The sequence below is a fragment of the Tachyglossus aculeatus genome, chromosome 11 (genome assembly GCF_015852505.1).
Source record: "Tachyglossus aculeatus isolate mTacAcu1 chromosome 11, mTacAcu1.pri, whole genome shotgun sequence".
Classification (NCBI taxonomy): domain Eukaryota; kingdom Metazoa; phylum Chordata; class Mammalia; order Monotremata; family Tachyglossidae; genus Tachyglossus; species Tachyglossus aculeatus.
Window position 1 is genome coordinate 66,981,234 of NC_052076.1, and position 14,982 is coordinate 66,996,215.

Below are 14,982 nucleotides of genomic sequence, written 5' to 3' on the forward strand. Positions count from 1 at the left end.
TTCAGCAGAATTAGCCCATAATGCATGGCCTAGTGGACAGAGCACGGGACTGAGAGTCAGAAGGATCTGGTTTCTAATCCCAAATCTACCACTCGCCTGCTGTATGACCTTAGGCAAGCCACTTCACTTCTCTGGGCCTCAATTCCCTCATAATAATAATAATAATAATGGCATTTATTAAGGGCTTACTATGTGCAAAGCACTGTTCTAAGCGCCGGGGGGGTTACAAGGTGATCAGGTTGTCCCACATGAGGCTCACAGTCTTAATCCCCATTTTCCAGATGAGGCAACTGAGGCACAGAGAAGTGAAGTGACTTGCCCAAAGTCACACAGCTGACAATTGGTGGAGCCGGGGTTTGAACCCATGATCTCTGACTCCAAAGCCAGGGCTCTTTTCCACTGAGCCAATCTAAAAAATGGGGATTGAGACTGTGAGCCCCTCTTGGGACAGGCACTGTATCCAACCCAATTTGCTTGTATCCACTCCTACGCTTAGTACAGTGCCTGGCACATAATAAGCACTTAACAAATGCTGCAATTATTATCATTATTATTATTAAGCACTTTCTGTGGACAGAGTCCTGGGACAGATATAAGATAATCAGTTCAAACTCAGTAGTGCATGGTAGATACTGCAACTATTAGCATTATTATTATTAGGCACATTCTATGGACAAAGTCCTGGGACAGATATAAGATAATCAGATCAAATTCAGTGGTGTGTGGTGGGAAAGTATAGCAGAAGTCACAGTCCCTGTCCCATGGGGCTCACAGTTTCCATGCCCACTTTTTACAGCGCTTAGGACAGTGCTTTGCACATAGTAAGCACTTAACAAATGCCATTATTATTATTATTATTATTATTGTTATACAGATGAGATAACTGAGACATGGAGAAGTGAAGTGACTTGTCCAAGGTCACACAGCAGACAAGTGGCAGACCCTGATTAGAACCCATGACCTTCTGACTTCCAGGCCTGCCCCTCACAGGGCTCACAACATAGGAGGTGAGTGAACAGTGAGCAGGTACTGCATCCCCATTTTACAGATGAGGAATTACAGAGAAGACCAGTGGTTGGACTGGGATTAGAAACTAGGTCTCCTGACTCGCACTCCGGTCTCTTCCCAGTAGGCTTCCTGACCTACTCTGAATAGGGAATAATTATTTGGGGCAGGAGGTGGGGATCAGAGGAGGCTCACAGGACTATAGCCCTGCCAATGGAGGGGTAGGAAGGTGCAGAAATACCAGCTCCCACTCCTCCTTGAATGCCCTGGGCTACAGGTGAAGTGTATTTGGAATTTTTGGTGTTGGACAAAGCCATTTTCCAACTCTGTTGTATTCTCCCAAACACTTAGTCCAGTGTTCTGCACACAGTAAGTGCTTTATAAACACTATTAATTGATTGATTGATTGATTGATTCCACCCCAGCCCCTTCTGGTTCCTTCATGGGGCCTGTCATCATGAAATCTGTGCAGCCTCCTCAGGGGTAACTTGATCCTGCAGTGATGATTATAGAAGTTTCTGTTAATCCAAGTCCTTCTTAAGGATGTCTTTTTCTAGCCTTGGGTCAGAACTCTTGGATGGTCTTCAGTTCTAATGCATTATTTATGGTATTTGTTGAGCATTTACTATGTGTCAAACACTGTTCTAAGCACTGGGAAATTTAATTAGGTAGGACACAATCCCTGTCCTGCCTGAGGCCTAGAGTCTAAGTAGAAGAGAGAACAGGTATTTCATCCCTATTTTACGGTGGAGGGAACTGAGGGAAAGAGAAATAAAGCGACTTGCACAAGGTCACACAGCAAGCAATTGGCAGAAGCTGAATTAGAACCCAGATCCTCAGACTCACAGACCCGTGCTCTTTCTACTAGGCCACGCTGCTTCTCCCACTTCAGCATTCATCTGGCGGTGTGGCTTCCACTTCTCTAACTCGGTGGGGTGTTTGCTGCAGCCAGCAGCCTCGCAAACACCGAGTCTGGGCTCTGCAGCAGAGCCCCGGGCTTGTCAAACTCAACCACCTGAAAGGGAGCAGGAAACACAGACGTCATAAGCTTGGGCAGGACATCAGAAGTTCTCCCTAATGACCCCCCGCCCCCGGGGAGCACAGGTCTCCTCACCTTCCCACCATCCATGACCAGGATTCGGTCACAGTCGAGAACGGTGGTGATTCGTTGAGTGATGATCAAAACCGTGCAGCCCTTGAATGCTTCCTTGATGGTGCGTTGAATTAGGCCATCCGTTTCTGGGTCCACAGAGGCTGTGGCTTCATCTATCAGTATGATCTGGTGTAAAAAGTTGGTATGATGCAAACAAAAAGGTTGCTGTTTTTTAGCATTCTGCTTGGCGACGCCAAATTTCAAAGTGGCCGTCTTCCTGCTGTTATAATTTTCTTCAGGATGGCCTCAAGTGGCATGGAAGAGATGGCCTAACCCACAAAGAGTGGGCATCTGTGGGAGCTTTAGAAGTTGCTATGGTTTTGTGAACAGTTTCACGAATCCTTTAGGAAATGTTAGTTACCTCTAGTCCTTAAGTTCCTTATGGGCAGGGGATGAATCTACCAACTCTGCAGACAAGTGGCAGAACTGGGATCAGGTCCTCTGACTCTCAGGTATTTGATATTTCCACTAGGCCTCACTGCTTCTCCACTATGACCTTTGACTCTCATTTTGTGCTTGGCAGGGCACAAATCCTACTTCATAATTAAGCCATAGTGATCTTTTGCATGTATTTATTACTCTATTTTACTTGTACATATTCTATTTATTTTATTTTGTTAATATGTTTTGTTTTGTTCTCTGTCTCCCCCTTCTAGACTGTGAGCCCACTGATTGTTGGGTAGGGACCGTCACTATGTGTTGCCAACTTGTACTTCCCAAGCGCTTAGAACAGTGCTCTGCATACAGTAAGTGCTCAATAAATACAATTGAATGAATGAATGAACTCTGTTGTTCAGTACTTTCCCAAGCATTGAGTACATTGTTATGTATGCAGGAAGTATTCAATAAATACTATTTATTGATTGACAGCTGAAAGACGTGTCAGGAAACCAGATGAAGAGCAGCCTCATGGGCTTAAGTTTGAAGTAGATGGGAGAAAGAGGCAAAGAGAAAACATCCCCACTGGCCAGTGTTTATAGAGTAGAGGTGGAGGGAGGGGAAGGTAGGTAACATGACTGCCCTGGCATGGCCAGGGAAAGCAACATGGCTTAGTGGAAAGAGCACCTGCCTGGGAGTCAGATGACCTGGATTCAATCAATCAATTAATCAATGGTATTTATTGAGTGCTTTAAAATCAATGGTAAGGGATTTTAAAATAAAAATAATAATTATGGTATTTGTTAAGCTCTTCCTATGTGCCAGGCACTGTATACAAGCAAAATCAGGATGGATGCAGTCCCTGTCCCACGTGAGGCTCACAGCTCAATCCCCATTTTACAGATGAGGTAACTGAGGCACAGAGAAGTAAAGCAACATGCCCAAGGCCACACAGACAACAAGTGGTGGAGCCAGAATTAGAACGCACGACCTTCTAACTCCCAGACCCAAGCTCTATCCACTGTACCATGCTTCTTCTGGAGCGTGGCTCAGTGGAAATGAGCCCGGGCTTTGGAGTCAGAAGTTGTGGGTTCAAATCCCGGCTCCGCCACTTGTCAGCTGTGTGACTTTGGGCAAGTCACTTAACTTCTCTGTGCCTCAGTTCCCTCATCTGTAAAATGGGGATTGACTGTGAGCCCCCCGTGGGACAACCTGATCATCTTGTAACCTCCCCAGCGCTTAGAACAGTGCTTTGCACATAGTAAGCGCTTCATAAATGCTATCATTATCATTATTATTATTATTTCTGTTGAGTGGAGGGATGGAGGATTTTGAGGAGTGGGAAGGAGTGGACTGAACGTTTTTTTTTTTTTAGAAAAATGATCCTTGCAGCAGAGTGGAATATGGACTGGAAAGGGAAAACATAGTGCTCAGGGAGGTCAGTGAGTTGGCTGATGAAGTAGTAAAGGCAAGGAAATGAGAAGTTGTTGGATCAGCAGGGTAGCAGTTTCAGTGGAGAGGAAGGAGTGGATTCTAGAGATGCTTAGAAGGTAGAATCTACAAGATATGGGCTCAAACTGAATATGGGGGTTGAATGAAAGAGATGAATGCCAAGGTTATGGGCTTGTGAGACAGGGAGAATGGTGGTGTACTATAAAGTCATGGGAAAGTCTCATGGAGGACAGGGTTTTTGGTGAGAAGATAAAGAGTTCGGTTTTAGACGTTAAATTTAAGGGGGCAGTGGGGCACCCAAATGGAGATGTCCTGATGGCAGGAGGAAATGTGAGGCTGCAGAGAATCAGAGGTCAGGCCTGGGAAGGTGAATTTGTGAATCGTCTGCATAGAGAGGATAGTTGAAGCTGTGGGAGCAAATGAATTCTCCAAGACCTGGGTATAGATGGCGAATGGAAGGAAGCCCCAGAACTTAACCTTGAGAGATTCTCACAGTGAGATAGGAGAGGAGGGCGGGGAAGGGGACAATGTGGCAAGTTGGAAAAAATATGACAACCACCACTACAAACAGAAAGATTATATGGAATGACCAGGGGAAGCAGATAATAAATGAGAGGAGAAAGCCTATGAAAAGCAATCTGAATTAGGCTACCAACTCTGTTGTATTGTACTCTCCCAAGTGTGCAGTACTCTGCACACTGTAAGCCCTCAGTAAATACCGAATGATAATGGATTGATAGATTAAAGAGTTTTATATTCACCTTCTTTCAAAAATTCCCATCCCTAACCCTTCTCACTCCCACAATTTGCCCCACAGGAGTAGTAGTAGTGATTAATATTTATTGGTATTTCTTAAGCACTTACTGTGTGCACTGCACTGCACTAAGTGCTGGGAAACATACACAGGTGAGAATTAGACATGGTCCCTATCCCTAAAAAACATTTGCTCCCAGATATCCTCCTTCCTTGCTGCTTTCTTACTTTAGTATTGCGCAGGAGGGCTCTGGCTATACACAACAGCTGTCTTTCCCCAACGGAGAAGTTCTTGCCGTTTTCAGCAACTTTGGCTTGTAATCTCCCCGGGAGGTTTACGATCTGTAACAGAGAGAGTGGCATAGTCGGGTGAGAGAGAGAGACCTGAACAAGCTGACCCCAGCCAGTAAATTAAATTCAGTCTGGCCTGGGTTATTGGGATTTTCTTGTTTCATGGTCAAAACATTTTTCAAGTAGAAAATGTGACTCGGTGCAAAGATACTTTATACCCAACTTCCTTGCTCCACTTATATTTTACTGCAGGCCATAAAGGGGAGAAAATGGAGGATTTGTGGGGGTGTATTTGTGCCTTTTTAAAAAATGATATTTTTTAAACACTTACTATATGCTAGGCACTGTACTAAGCGCTGGGGTAGATACAAGCTAATTAGGTTGGACACAGTCCCTGTCCCACATGGGGCTCACAGTCTTAATCCCCATTTTACAGATGAGGGGAATTAAGGCCCAGAGAAGGGAAGTGACTTTCCCAAGGTCACATAGCAGACTAGTGCTGGAACTGGGATTAGAACCCAGGACCTCCTGATTCCCAGGCCCATGCTCTATTCACTATGCCGTGTGTGTGTGTGTGTGTGTGTGTGTGTGTGTGTGTGAGTGTGTGTACATAAAAAATCCACTCTGCCAACATGTAGGGCAAACACATGCTTCTTACTTGGTTTGGGGCACAGACTCATTGAAAGCTGCTCCCATTTTCCCAGTGAGTCTTTGCTTCCCAAGGACTTCTCACTCCTTTTTGCCAAGGTTGAGATCCAGGGCATCCAAAGATACAGGCTAGAGCTACAACCCCAGCCCATGAATGGGGATTCCCAGGCAGGGGTGATCCCGCCCCTTCCCTCTCAACCAAAGGTAGTGGCTTCAAGGCCAGCTGGGTGTCAGTCTGAGTACAGACCAGGACTTAGTCTAGGGCCAGGACTTCTAGGGCCTGGCTGAACTCTAGAATTTCAACTATACATGGCTTTACCTCCAGGACAGACATCCAGTGCCCTTTCCTTTTCTCTAATCCTCTCAAAACTTTCCAAGGGCCTCACATGCCCTGAGGTTGTATTGTTTTAGAATCTTAAAGGTGGTACTTACTGCTTTAGTCAAAAATGTCCTTTCCAGAACTTTCCAGATCTGCTCATCCGTGTAGTTGTCAAAGGGATCTAAATTAAACCTGTCACCCAAGGATAAGAGAAAGACTTAAACAGCAATAAAATGGCTCTTTGGGAAATCAATCTCTGCTGGCAGATATTATCCAGCTAGTATGTGTCTGGTTCCTGCTAACACAGGAGAACTGAGTATTTCTTTCAGTTTACAAAATAAATTCTTCTGAGCTAGCTGATACGTTCTACTTTGAGTTATGCATTTTGTGCATTTTTCAACAAAAATGTTCAGTCCATGTTTACCCACTCTTCAAGAGCCTCCAGTGTTTGCTCACCTACCTCTGCATCAAACAGAAACTCCTTACCATCACCTTTAAAGCCCTCAACCAGCATGACCCCTCCTACCTTGCCTTCCTGATTTCCTCCTACAACCTAGCCCACACGTGTCACTCTTCTTTTTTCTTTCTTTCAATTGTATTTATTGCCAAGCTATTAACTGTACCTCAATCTCATCTATCTCACTACTGACCTCTCATCCATGTCCAGCCTCCGGCCTGGAACGCCCTCCCTCCTCATAGCCTACAATTACTCTCCCACCTTCAAAGCCTTATCGAAGACACATCTCCTCCAAGAGGCCTTCCCTGACTATGCCCTCGTATTTATCGAGTGCTTACTGCGTGCAGAGAACTGTGCTAAGCACTTGGGAGAGTATAATATAGCAATATAACAGACAGATTCTCTGCCCAAAACTAGATTATATTCTAGAGGGACAGCCAATATAAATGAATAAATTATAGATATGTACATAAATTATAAATGACAGATGTGTGCATAACTACAGATATGTACATATCATTTCTTCTTCTCCCACTCCCTTCTGCATCACCCTGATTTGCTCCCTTTATTCACCCATCCTTCAGCCTCACAGCATTTATATACATATATGTACTTTATTGATTTATATTAATATCTGTCTCCCCCTCTAGACTTGTTCGTTGTGGGAAGGGAACGTGCCTACCAATTTTGGTGTACTATTAAATCACACTCTCCCAAGACCTTAGGACAGTGCTCTGCACACAGTAAGCTCTCACTAAATATTATTGATTGATTGATTGATTGGTAGATTGTGACTGAGAGGGAAGCTAGAGAGTATTGTATAAATCGATTATGGGTATGGTACATTGGAGTGAGCTGAGCAAGGCCGTAATTGTTTGGAGTTTCAGGAGGGCCCAGCCCAGTCTGTACCGTACTGTGCCGACAAACAAGACGGGTTCTTGGGGAATGACAGAGAGCTTGGTTCGGAGATTTTCCAGACCGATGCTACAGATATCAACATCGTCGATGTAGATCTTTCCAGCAGCAGGTTCCACCAACCGGAATAGTGCCACCCCAAAAGAGGATTTTCCTGGAGGGAGAAGGGGGAAAACTGAGTCTCATGTGAACATAATAACATGGTGTTTGTGAAGTGCTTACTATGTGCCAAACACTGTACTAAGCTCTGGGGTAGATACAAGATGATCAGGTCAGACACAGACCCTGTCCTATACAGTACTCACAATCTACTGGAGAGGGAGAACAGAAGAAGAAACTGAGACCCAGAGAATTTAACTGATTTGCTCAAATGGCAGAGGCAGGATTGGAACACATATCCTGTCCCTCCTAGGCCTGTGCTCTATCTACCATGTTGAAGCAGCAGTAAGCAGAGATCTAAGCCAAGGGATGAATGACAATGAAAACAGTCCCCAGGAGTCAATTTATCTGCTAATCACCTATCAAGCCTATCAAACTTGACACTAGAGATGATCCAGGGTCCAGAACTTAGAGAACAGCATCACAGCTAGGTGGGGGCGGGGTGGGGGGGTGGGGGAATGTGCTTTATACCATCATGAAATAATGGGACCGACCCTGCCTGGGAAAAGACCTAACTTTACTGTTTAGGAAAGTGGCAAGTGAGGCCTCCTCTGAGTCTAAGACTAAACTGTCCTCCAGGCCAAGAAGGCTGTTTGTTACCTTTTTGGACAGTTAGTTTCATCCTTCAATAATACCCTTTGAGTGCCTGCTGCTGACTGTGGAGCATGACTGAAGAAGAACCAGTCATGACCTCTGCCCCTGAGGAGCTCTTTTTTTTTTTAATGGCATTTTAATGGCACTGTAATGGCACAGTGTTTACTGTGCGCCAGGCATTATATTAAGCCCTGGGGTAGATACAATTTAATCATGTTGGGCACAGTCCCTGTCCCACATGAGACTCACAGTCCTAATCCCATTTTTATGGAAGAGGTAACTGAGGCACAGAGGAGTAAAGTGACTTGCACAAGGTACACAGCAGACAAGTGGCAGAGCTGGGATTAGAACACAGTTTACAATGTTTTGGAAGAAGCAGAGATCAATATAAGCACTCAAAGCTGCAATTGGACTTACAGTGCAAGTGACAGAGGCAAGGAATGTCACAGAATACCCAAAGTTTTTGTAAGTCCTGTGAGGGCTGAGAATGTATGTCTTGCTTGTACTTTCCCAAGTGCTCAGTAAAGGCTTCTTCCCATAGAAGGTGCTAAATAAGTACCATTGGTTGAACTAAACAACCAAAGCATAGTCATTGGATTTAAATGGGTTTACTTAAGTACTAAGAAAAAACTGAAATTCCTGACTTTTGTCAGATAAAAGTAACTACCATTAGCACTAATTCCCCCCTCCCTGCTTCCTCTCTCTCCCAACTTCCAATGTTTAGCAATAATAATAATTGAAGTACTTGTTAAGTACTTACTTTGTGCCAACCACTATACATTGAAGAAGACAAAAATGCAATTAAATTATACACGGCCCAGTCCCAAATGGGACTCACATCTAAAGGGGAGAAGGAACAGGTATTTTATCTCCATTTTACAAATGAGGAAACTGAAGCCCAGAGAAGTGAAGTGACTTGTCCAAGGACACAAAGCAGGCACGTGGGAGAGCTAGGATTAGAAACTAGGTCCTCCAACTCCCAGCATTCTCTTTCCCCTGGGCCACAATGCTTCTCCTTAGAACAACTATAGTCTGTTCCCTTGTGCCATTTGTTTTTGAACTACATTTTTCCCTTTCCCCTCCTGCAGCCACTTTCGTGCAACTCCAAAGACTTGCCCCCTTCTGTCCTGTAACTTCCTAGCAGAAGCTACTACCAAATGCCTGCAAATTTTGTGGTTTTTCAAGTTGCCAGTCTCCTGCAGTCAGGTTGTATGTATTATCATGTTTATTGAGCACTTACTGTGTGCAGAGCACTGTACTAAGCAGTAGGGAGAGTACAACATAACAATAAACTGATATACTCCCTGCCCACAGCCAGCTTACAGTTAATACTAAAGTGACTCTAGGCAGGCTGGGTGGAATTTGTCGGGAAGGGAGTCGTAGGTGGGAAGATTATTGGGTAACGAGCTGGTAAACCAGCCACATTTCGGAAGCTTTCAAGATGGGCCGGATTCCCAGAGGTTCAGCTGTGGGGGCAGGGGTTAGGGTCAGAGTCAGGGTCAGGGTCAGCCTCGTACCAGAGCCTGTTCTTCCCACGATGCCCACCATTTCTCGGCTGTGGAACGTCAGGTTGATCCCGTGCAGTATGATGGGGCTGTTGTCCCGGTATTTCATCTGATAATCTTTGAAGGTGATTTCTCCACGGTTGGGCCAGCCTTTTGGGCAGTTCACCCCAGTGATATGCAGTGGGGGCTCAGGGTTGCACTTCTGTTTTTGAAAAGAGAAAATGGAGGAGGAAAAAAGTTAATATTCCCAATAATAATTGTGGTTTTTGTTAAGTGCCTACTATGTGCCAAGCACTGGGGTAGATACAATATTTACAGATGGGACACAGTCTCTCTACCACAAAGGGCTTATAGTCTAAGTAGTAGGGTGAACAAGTGTTGAATCCCCATTTTACAGGTGAGGGACCTGAGGCCCAGAGAAGTTAAGCGATTCGCCCAAGATCACACAGCAGGTAAGTGGCAGAGCTGGAATTAGAATCCAGGTCCTATGACGCCCAAGCCCATGGTCACGTTCCTCCCAAGGCTCTGCTCAAAGCGTATGAAGGGAAGCCCCTCTCCAGGGGCCCTCAAACCAGTGATAGTTTCATAGTTAGGGGAACTGTAGGAGAAAGAATTGTTTCCTACCTCCTGGTATTGCAGGATTCGCTCTGCGCTGGTAAACCTGGCTTCCGTTTCTGCCCCAAGCCTGGTGCAAGCCTGAAAATAGGTGGCTAACTAGAACCAAGAAGAAATGTCCAGATGTTAGCAATTCTTTGGGGCTTTAGCCAAACAGCTCACTTCTCTCTGGAAGGTTGTCACTCTCAGAGAGGCAGAGACCTAAGGAGACTGAGAAAAAAGAATAGGAAAAGTGATGGAGAGTAAAGCAGACAGATGTGCATGCATCGTCTCCCCCATGGGGTTTGACTTTCCCCGTTTTTGTCAGTGGAATGAATGGTGCCAGTGGTCACTCTGAGCCTCACTCCATCAGTGTCCAAGCACAGGCACAAACTACTCTAGAAGTCTGTCTTGCAGCATTCTCCAAGGACAAGTGAGCACAGAGATTTTCCTGAGGAAATCATCCCGGCTGACAATAGCCACACATGAGAAATAATAAACTACACATTCCAGTAACTTTCCATTCACAATGCTGTTCCCTGCACAGAAAGTCTTGTAAGTTAAATAGTGAACATTTTTTTTTCAGTTGAGGCTGATGGAGAACTCTGGAAAGGTTGAAAGAGGTGGGAAAGGTTGGGAAAGTGGCGTGGCTTAGTGGCAAGAGCCCAGGCTTGGGAGCCAGGGGACCCGGGTTCTAATTCTGACCCCTCCACTTGTCTGCTGTGTGACCTAGGGAAAGTCACTTCACTTCTCTGGGCCTCAGTGACCTCATCTGTAAAATGAGGATGAAGACTGTGAGCCCCATGGGGGAACAACCTGATTACTTTGTATCTACCCCAGCGCTTAGAACAGTACTTGCCACATAGTAAGCACTTAACAAATACCATTATTATTTTTATTCTTATTCTTATTATTATTATAACACCCAGCCCATATGCAGCACGAGCATGAGGCTGGAGATCAGGAGGCCTGGGTTCTATTCTTTATTTTCTCAATAGCCTGTTGCGTGACCATAGTCACACAACTGAGTCTCTGGACCTCAGTTTCCTCAGTGGCAAAATAGGGTACTAATATCTGCCCCTTCCTTGGCTCACAGGACTGTTGCAAGGATTGAGATGACTGCTGTTAAAGCAATAATGACACTTATGATATTTGTTCAGGTCTTACTAGGGGAAAATCCCTTGGAGTCGAGGCAAGGTAATCAGATTGGACATAGTCCTTTTCTCACATGGAGCTTACAGTCCAAGAGGTTGGAAAAGCCGGTATCGTTTCCCCATTTCACAGATGAGGAAACTGAGTCCCCAAGGTCACACAGCAGGTCTGTGTCAAAGCTGAGATTTGAACCCAAGTTTCCTGCCTCAAGGTCTCACACTCCTTCTATTTGGCCATGCTGCCTCCAAAGGCAAAGACCTTTGGAGAATGAGAGCACCCAATCGATTTGAGGTACTGAAGCATTAATTTTACCTGGAGGACGTAGCTCATCGCCATGGCTTTGTATGAAGAGGAAATGGAAGGCGGACCCAAGACAACAAACAAGGCCACAGCCAGGGTCACGAAGTGGCTCAGGAGCTCAAGCCGCAACGTCATCCATCTCATTGAGGACATAAACAGCAAGACATAGTTGCAGTTCTCATCGGTTAGTGTTCTGAATCTGGGTTGGAAGTCCAGGGATTAATATGGGTGAGACGTTCATGATATGGAGGAAACAGATGTCAGAAAGTCAAACCTGCTTCAGCCCAGTTAGGGAATGATTGAATTTGGGGGACCAAAACTTCAGGCTCAGAAAGTATGAAAATTCATGTTGTTTATACTATTAAGGCCAGGTGGGGCTAGTATTTTCCCCATAGCCTAGACTGGGAGAGTTGTGTGAGTGGCTACTAGGAAGTAAGCTTGTGGAGCTCTGAATCCATGAATGTAGTTGGCTTTTCTCCTCTTTCTCATTTTCCTCCTCTCCCTTCTCCTCCTCCCCCACTTCATCATTGTTACGATTATTTGGTTCATATGCTGAGCGCTAACTGTGTGCCTAGCCTTGTGCTAAATGTGAAAAAGTACAAGGATGATGACTCAGAAATGGTTCCTGGATCATGAACGTTTGGGAAACTAAAACTGTAAGCTGGGAGAGGGATAGAGAAACTGACAGTAGATACACAAAGGAAGAAATAATGTAACGTAATTGTTAATGTTGTTAATACTCTCTTAGACCCTTAGTAAAAGATGCTAATTGATTCAGACACAGGTGAGATCTGTTTTTATCCTTGTTCTTCTTCCAGCCCCACCTATTTATAAACGTTTTTGCTGCCTGTCTTCACCATTAGTTTCTGAGCTCTCTGAGGACAGGGAATGTGGCCCTCTCAAGCATTTTACATTATAGTGCTTTGCCCTCCATAAACAGAGAAGCAGCGTAGCCTAATGGAAAGAGCACAGGCCTAGGAGTCAGAGGACCTCGGTCCTAATTCTGGCTCTGCCACTTGTGTACTCTGTGACCTTAGGCAAATCACTTTACTTCTCTGTGCCTCATTTGTAAAATGAGGACAAAATTCCCGTTCTCCTTCCTCTTAGACTGTTAATCTCATGTGGGACAGGGGCTCATTATCTTGTATCTGGCCCAGCCCTCATCTGTACAGTGCTTGGCACATAGTAAGCCCTTAATGAATACTAAAATTATTACTATTATTAACGATAGTAGGTGCTCAATAAATACCACTGAATAATCCTGTCGGAGGGAAATCCTCCAGGCCCCTATCTCCCCGGCCATTCCTGACAACCGCTTTTTCCCAAGCCCCGCACTCAGGAAGCAGAAAATGTGTGGCTTACTGCTGGATATAGTCTTCTGTTTTACCGTAGATGTGGATGGAGCTCAGGCCTTGCATGGAAGTAAGAATGTGAGAGAAGAGTGGCGATTGGCTGCAATTTTCCATTCTCTTAATCACCCTGATGGATGCCTTGAAGACTCTATGACACGAGGAAAGCCGGTCATACACAGTTTACAACCCACACACTCTTTTAGGCCTACTCTTGATCTGTCTGGCCTCGCCTTCACCTCAGTCTCAGTGGCCCAGTTCTTCTAAGAGAAGCAGTGATGAAGAGAGTTCAGTTGCTATTTCAGGGTGAGACTGTGACCAGCCCTGCTACCAGAGAAGTAGTGACTCGGCCTATAGCTTTGGAATTGAAGGTAGGTGCCCTATTAAGATTCTGTATCCAACATCACCACTGACCTTAGGCAATTCCTTTCTTCATTCTGGGCCCTACTCCCCTTGTGAAACAGGATTTATTTCCTCACAGGATAGACAGAGATCAGGGTGGAGCCCAAGCACCTATTTCTTTGATGGGACAAATCTGACTTGATCCTGAAAGGGCAGTTGGCGGAAGAAGAAACAGGCTTCTGGGACATTTGGGGGATTCACTGGATAACATGGAAGTAGACGGATGTGTTATGCGTTGATACCTGTTGTTAAAGCAGGATAATGAGTATGGATTTTAGCTATCAACTATAAGGATAGATGTTCTTCTTTACCATTTGGTGGATTAATTTTTAAGTCAACTGTTTGGACGCTTTTTGTAATGGGTCTGCCACACTCCTTGTGGTTTTTTTGTACGAGTCACACTGGTAGTCCTGAGTGGCGAATGCTCTTTGTCAATTTGAGGTGAAAGGCCTGATATAATCAGGGAGCAGAACTCTGAGCAAGTGATATCCTGGTCCCTGGCTCCTGCAGGTCACCTGGATGATGTTGGTATTGAGCCCATGGGTTTGGGGGTGGGAGATTGGGGTGGGGCAGGGCTCCTGAAGTTAACTTGCTCAGACTGAGCTCCTAGCCATCCCTGTTTAGCGTCTCCTCTAAAAGCAGAGTCTCCAAGTCCCAGGTACCATCTTCCCAGGGTTTGAGAAAGAAGGCTGCGGAAGACATTGAATACTCTTCCTTGCAGGGTGTGGTAAGCCAGAGAAAGCAGCGTGGCTTAGCAGAAAGAGCACAGGCTTGGAAGTCAGAGTCATGGGTTCTAATCCCGCTCCGCCGCTTGTCAGCTGTGTGACTTTAGGCAAGTCACTTAACTTCTCTGTGCCTCAGTTACCTCATCTGTAAAATTGGGATTAAGAACATGAGCCAGACGTGGGACAACCTGATTGCCTTGTATCTACCCCAGCACTTAGAACAGTGCTTGGTACATAGTAAGCGCTTAACAAATACCATAATAATAATTATTATTATAATGAATTAAAGCAGGAAAAATGCTTTGCCTGGAAAATCTTGAATGGCCAAACCCTGTAACCCACAATCCAACAACATGAAAGATGTTGATCCCAGTGTCCTGGAGCCTGTCACGAAGCAGAATGGAAAAGCTGCTTACCTAAATATGGTGAGAAAGACAGCACTGAGGATGCCTCCCACGACCAGAAAATAGGGAGACAACACTAAAATGATGGTGAAAATTGACATGAGTATAAAAACCAAAAGCAAGAACTCTTCCACAATAATTGGAAGGTTCCGGTCCAGCTCATCCAGGTCTCCAGAGAAACAATTCAAGAGTCTTCCGGTAGGAGTTGTGTCAAAGAAACTCACTGGGCAGCGAAGGACCTGCAGAGAGGAGAAACCGATCAAGGGGGAGAATGGGGAGGTCAGCAGGGAATTTGTGCTGACATAGCAAAATACTCACTTCAGTTGCCAGAATACACATTCTTTTAGGCAGAGTTGAACTAGGGAGTAGCAGTGGGGGGCAGGTGCCCCAGTCCCCAGGGATGGGAGCTACTGTATGGTCAGGGACA

At 45.2% G+C, this 14,982-nt stretch overlaps 1 protein-coding gene across 1 annotated transcript in view; it reads right to left on the bottom strand.

Annotated features, from left to right (window-relative positions):
* Nucleotides 1-1,891: 1,891 nt before the first annotated feature.
* Nucleotides 1,892-14,982, bottom strand: part of LOC119934805 (ATP-binding cassette sub-family C member 11-like) — a 34,951-nt gene continuing 21,860 nt past the window's right edge. The window contains exons 15-24 of the mRNA XM_038754341.1: nt 14,568-14,794; nt 13,038-13,175; nt 11,688-11,874; nt 10,254-10,343; nt 9,642-9,831; nt 7,366-7,525; nt 6,113-6,191; nt 4,970-5,083; nt 2,120-2,284; nt 1,892-2,020 (exon numbers count right to left, since the gene is read on the bottom strand). Coding sequence (XP_038610269.1) covers nt 1,928-2,020; nt 2,120-2,284; nt 4,970-5,083; nt 6,113-6,191; nt 7,366-7,525; nt 9,642-9,831; nt 10,254-10,343; nt 11,688-11,874; nt 13,038-13,175; nt 14,568-14,794 — 1,443 coding nt within the window. The 3' untranslated portion in view covers nt 1,892-1,927. The remainder of the gene's footprint in view (nt 2,021-2,119; nt 2,285-4,969; nt 5,084-6,112; nt 6,192-7,365; nt 7,526-9,641; nt 9,832-10,253; nt 10,344-11,687; nt 11,875-13,037; nt 13,176-14,567; nt 14,795-14,982) is intronic.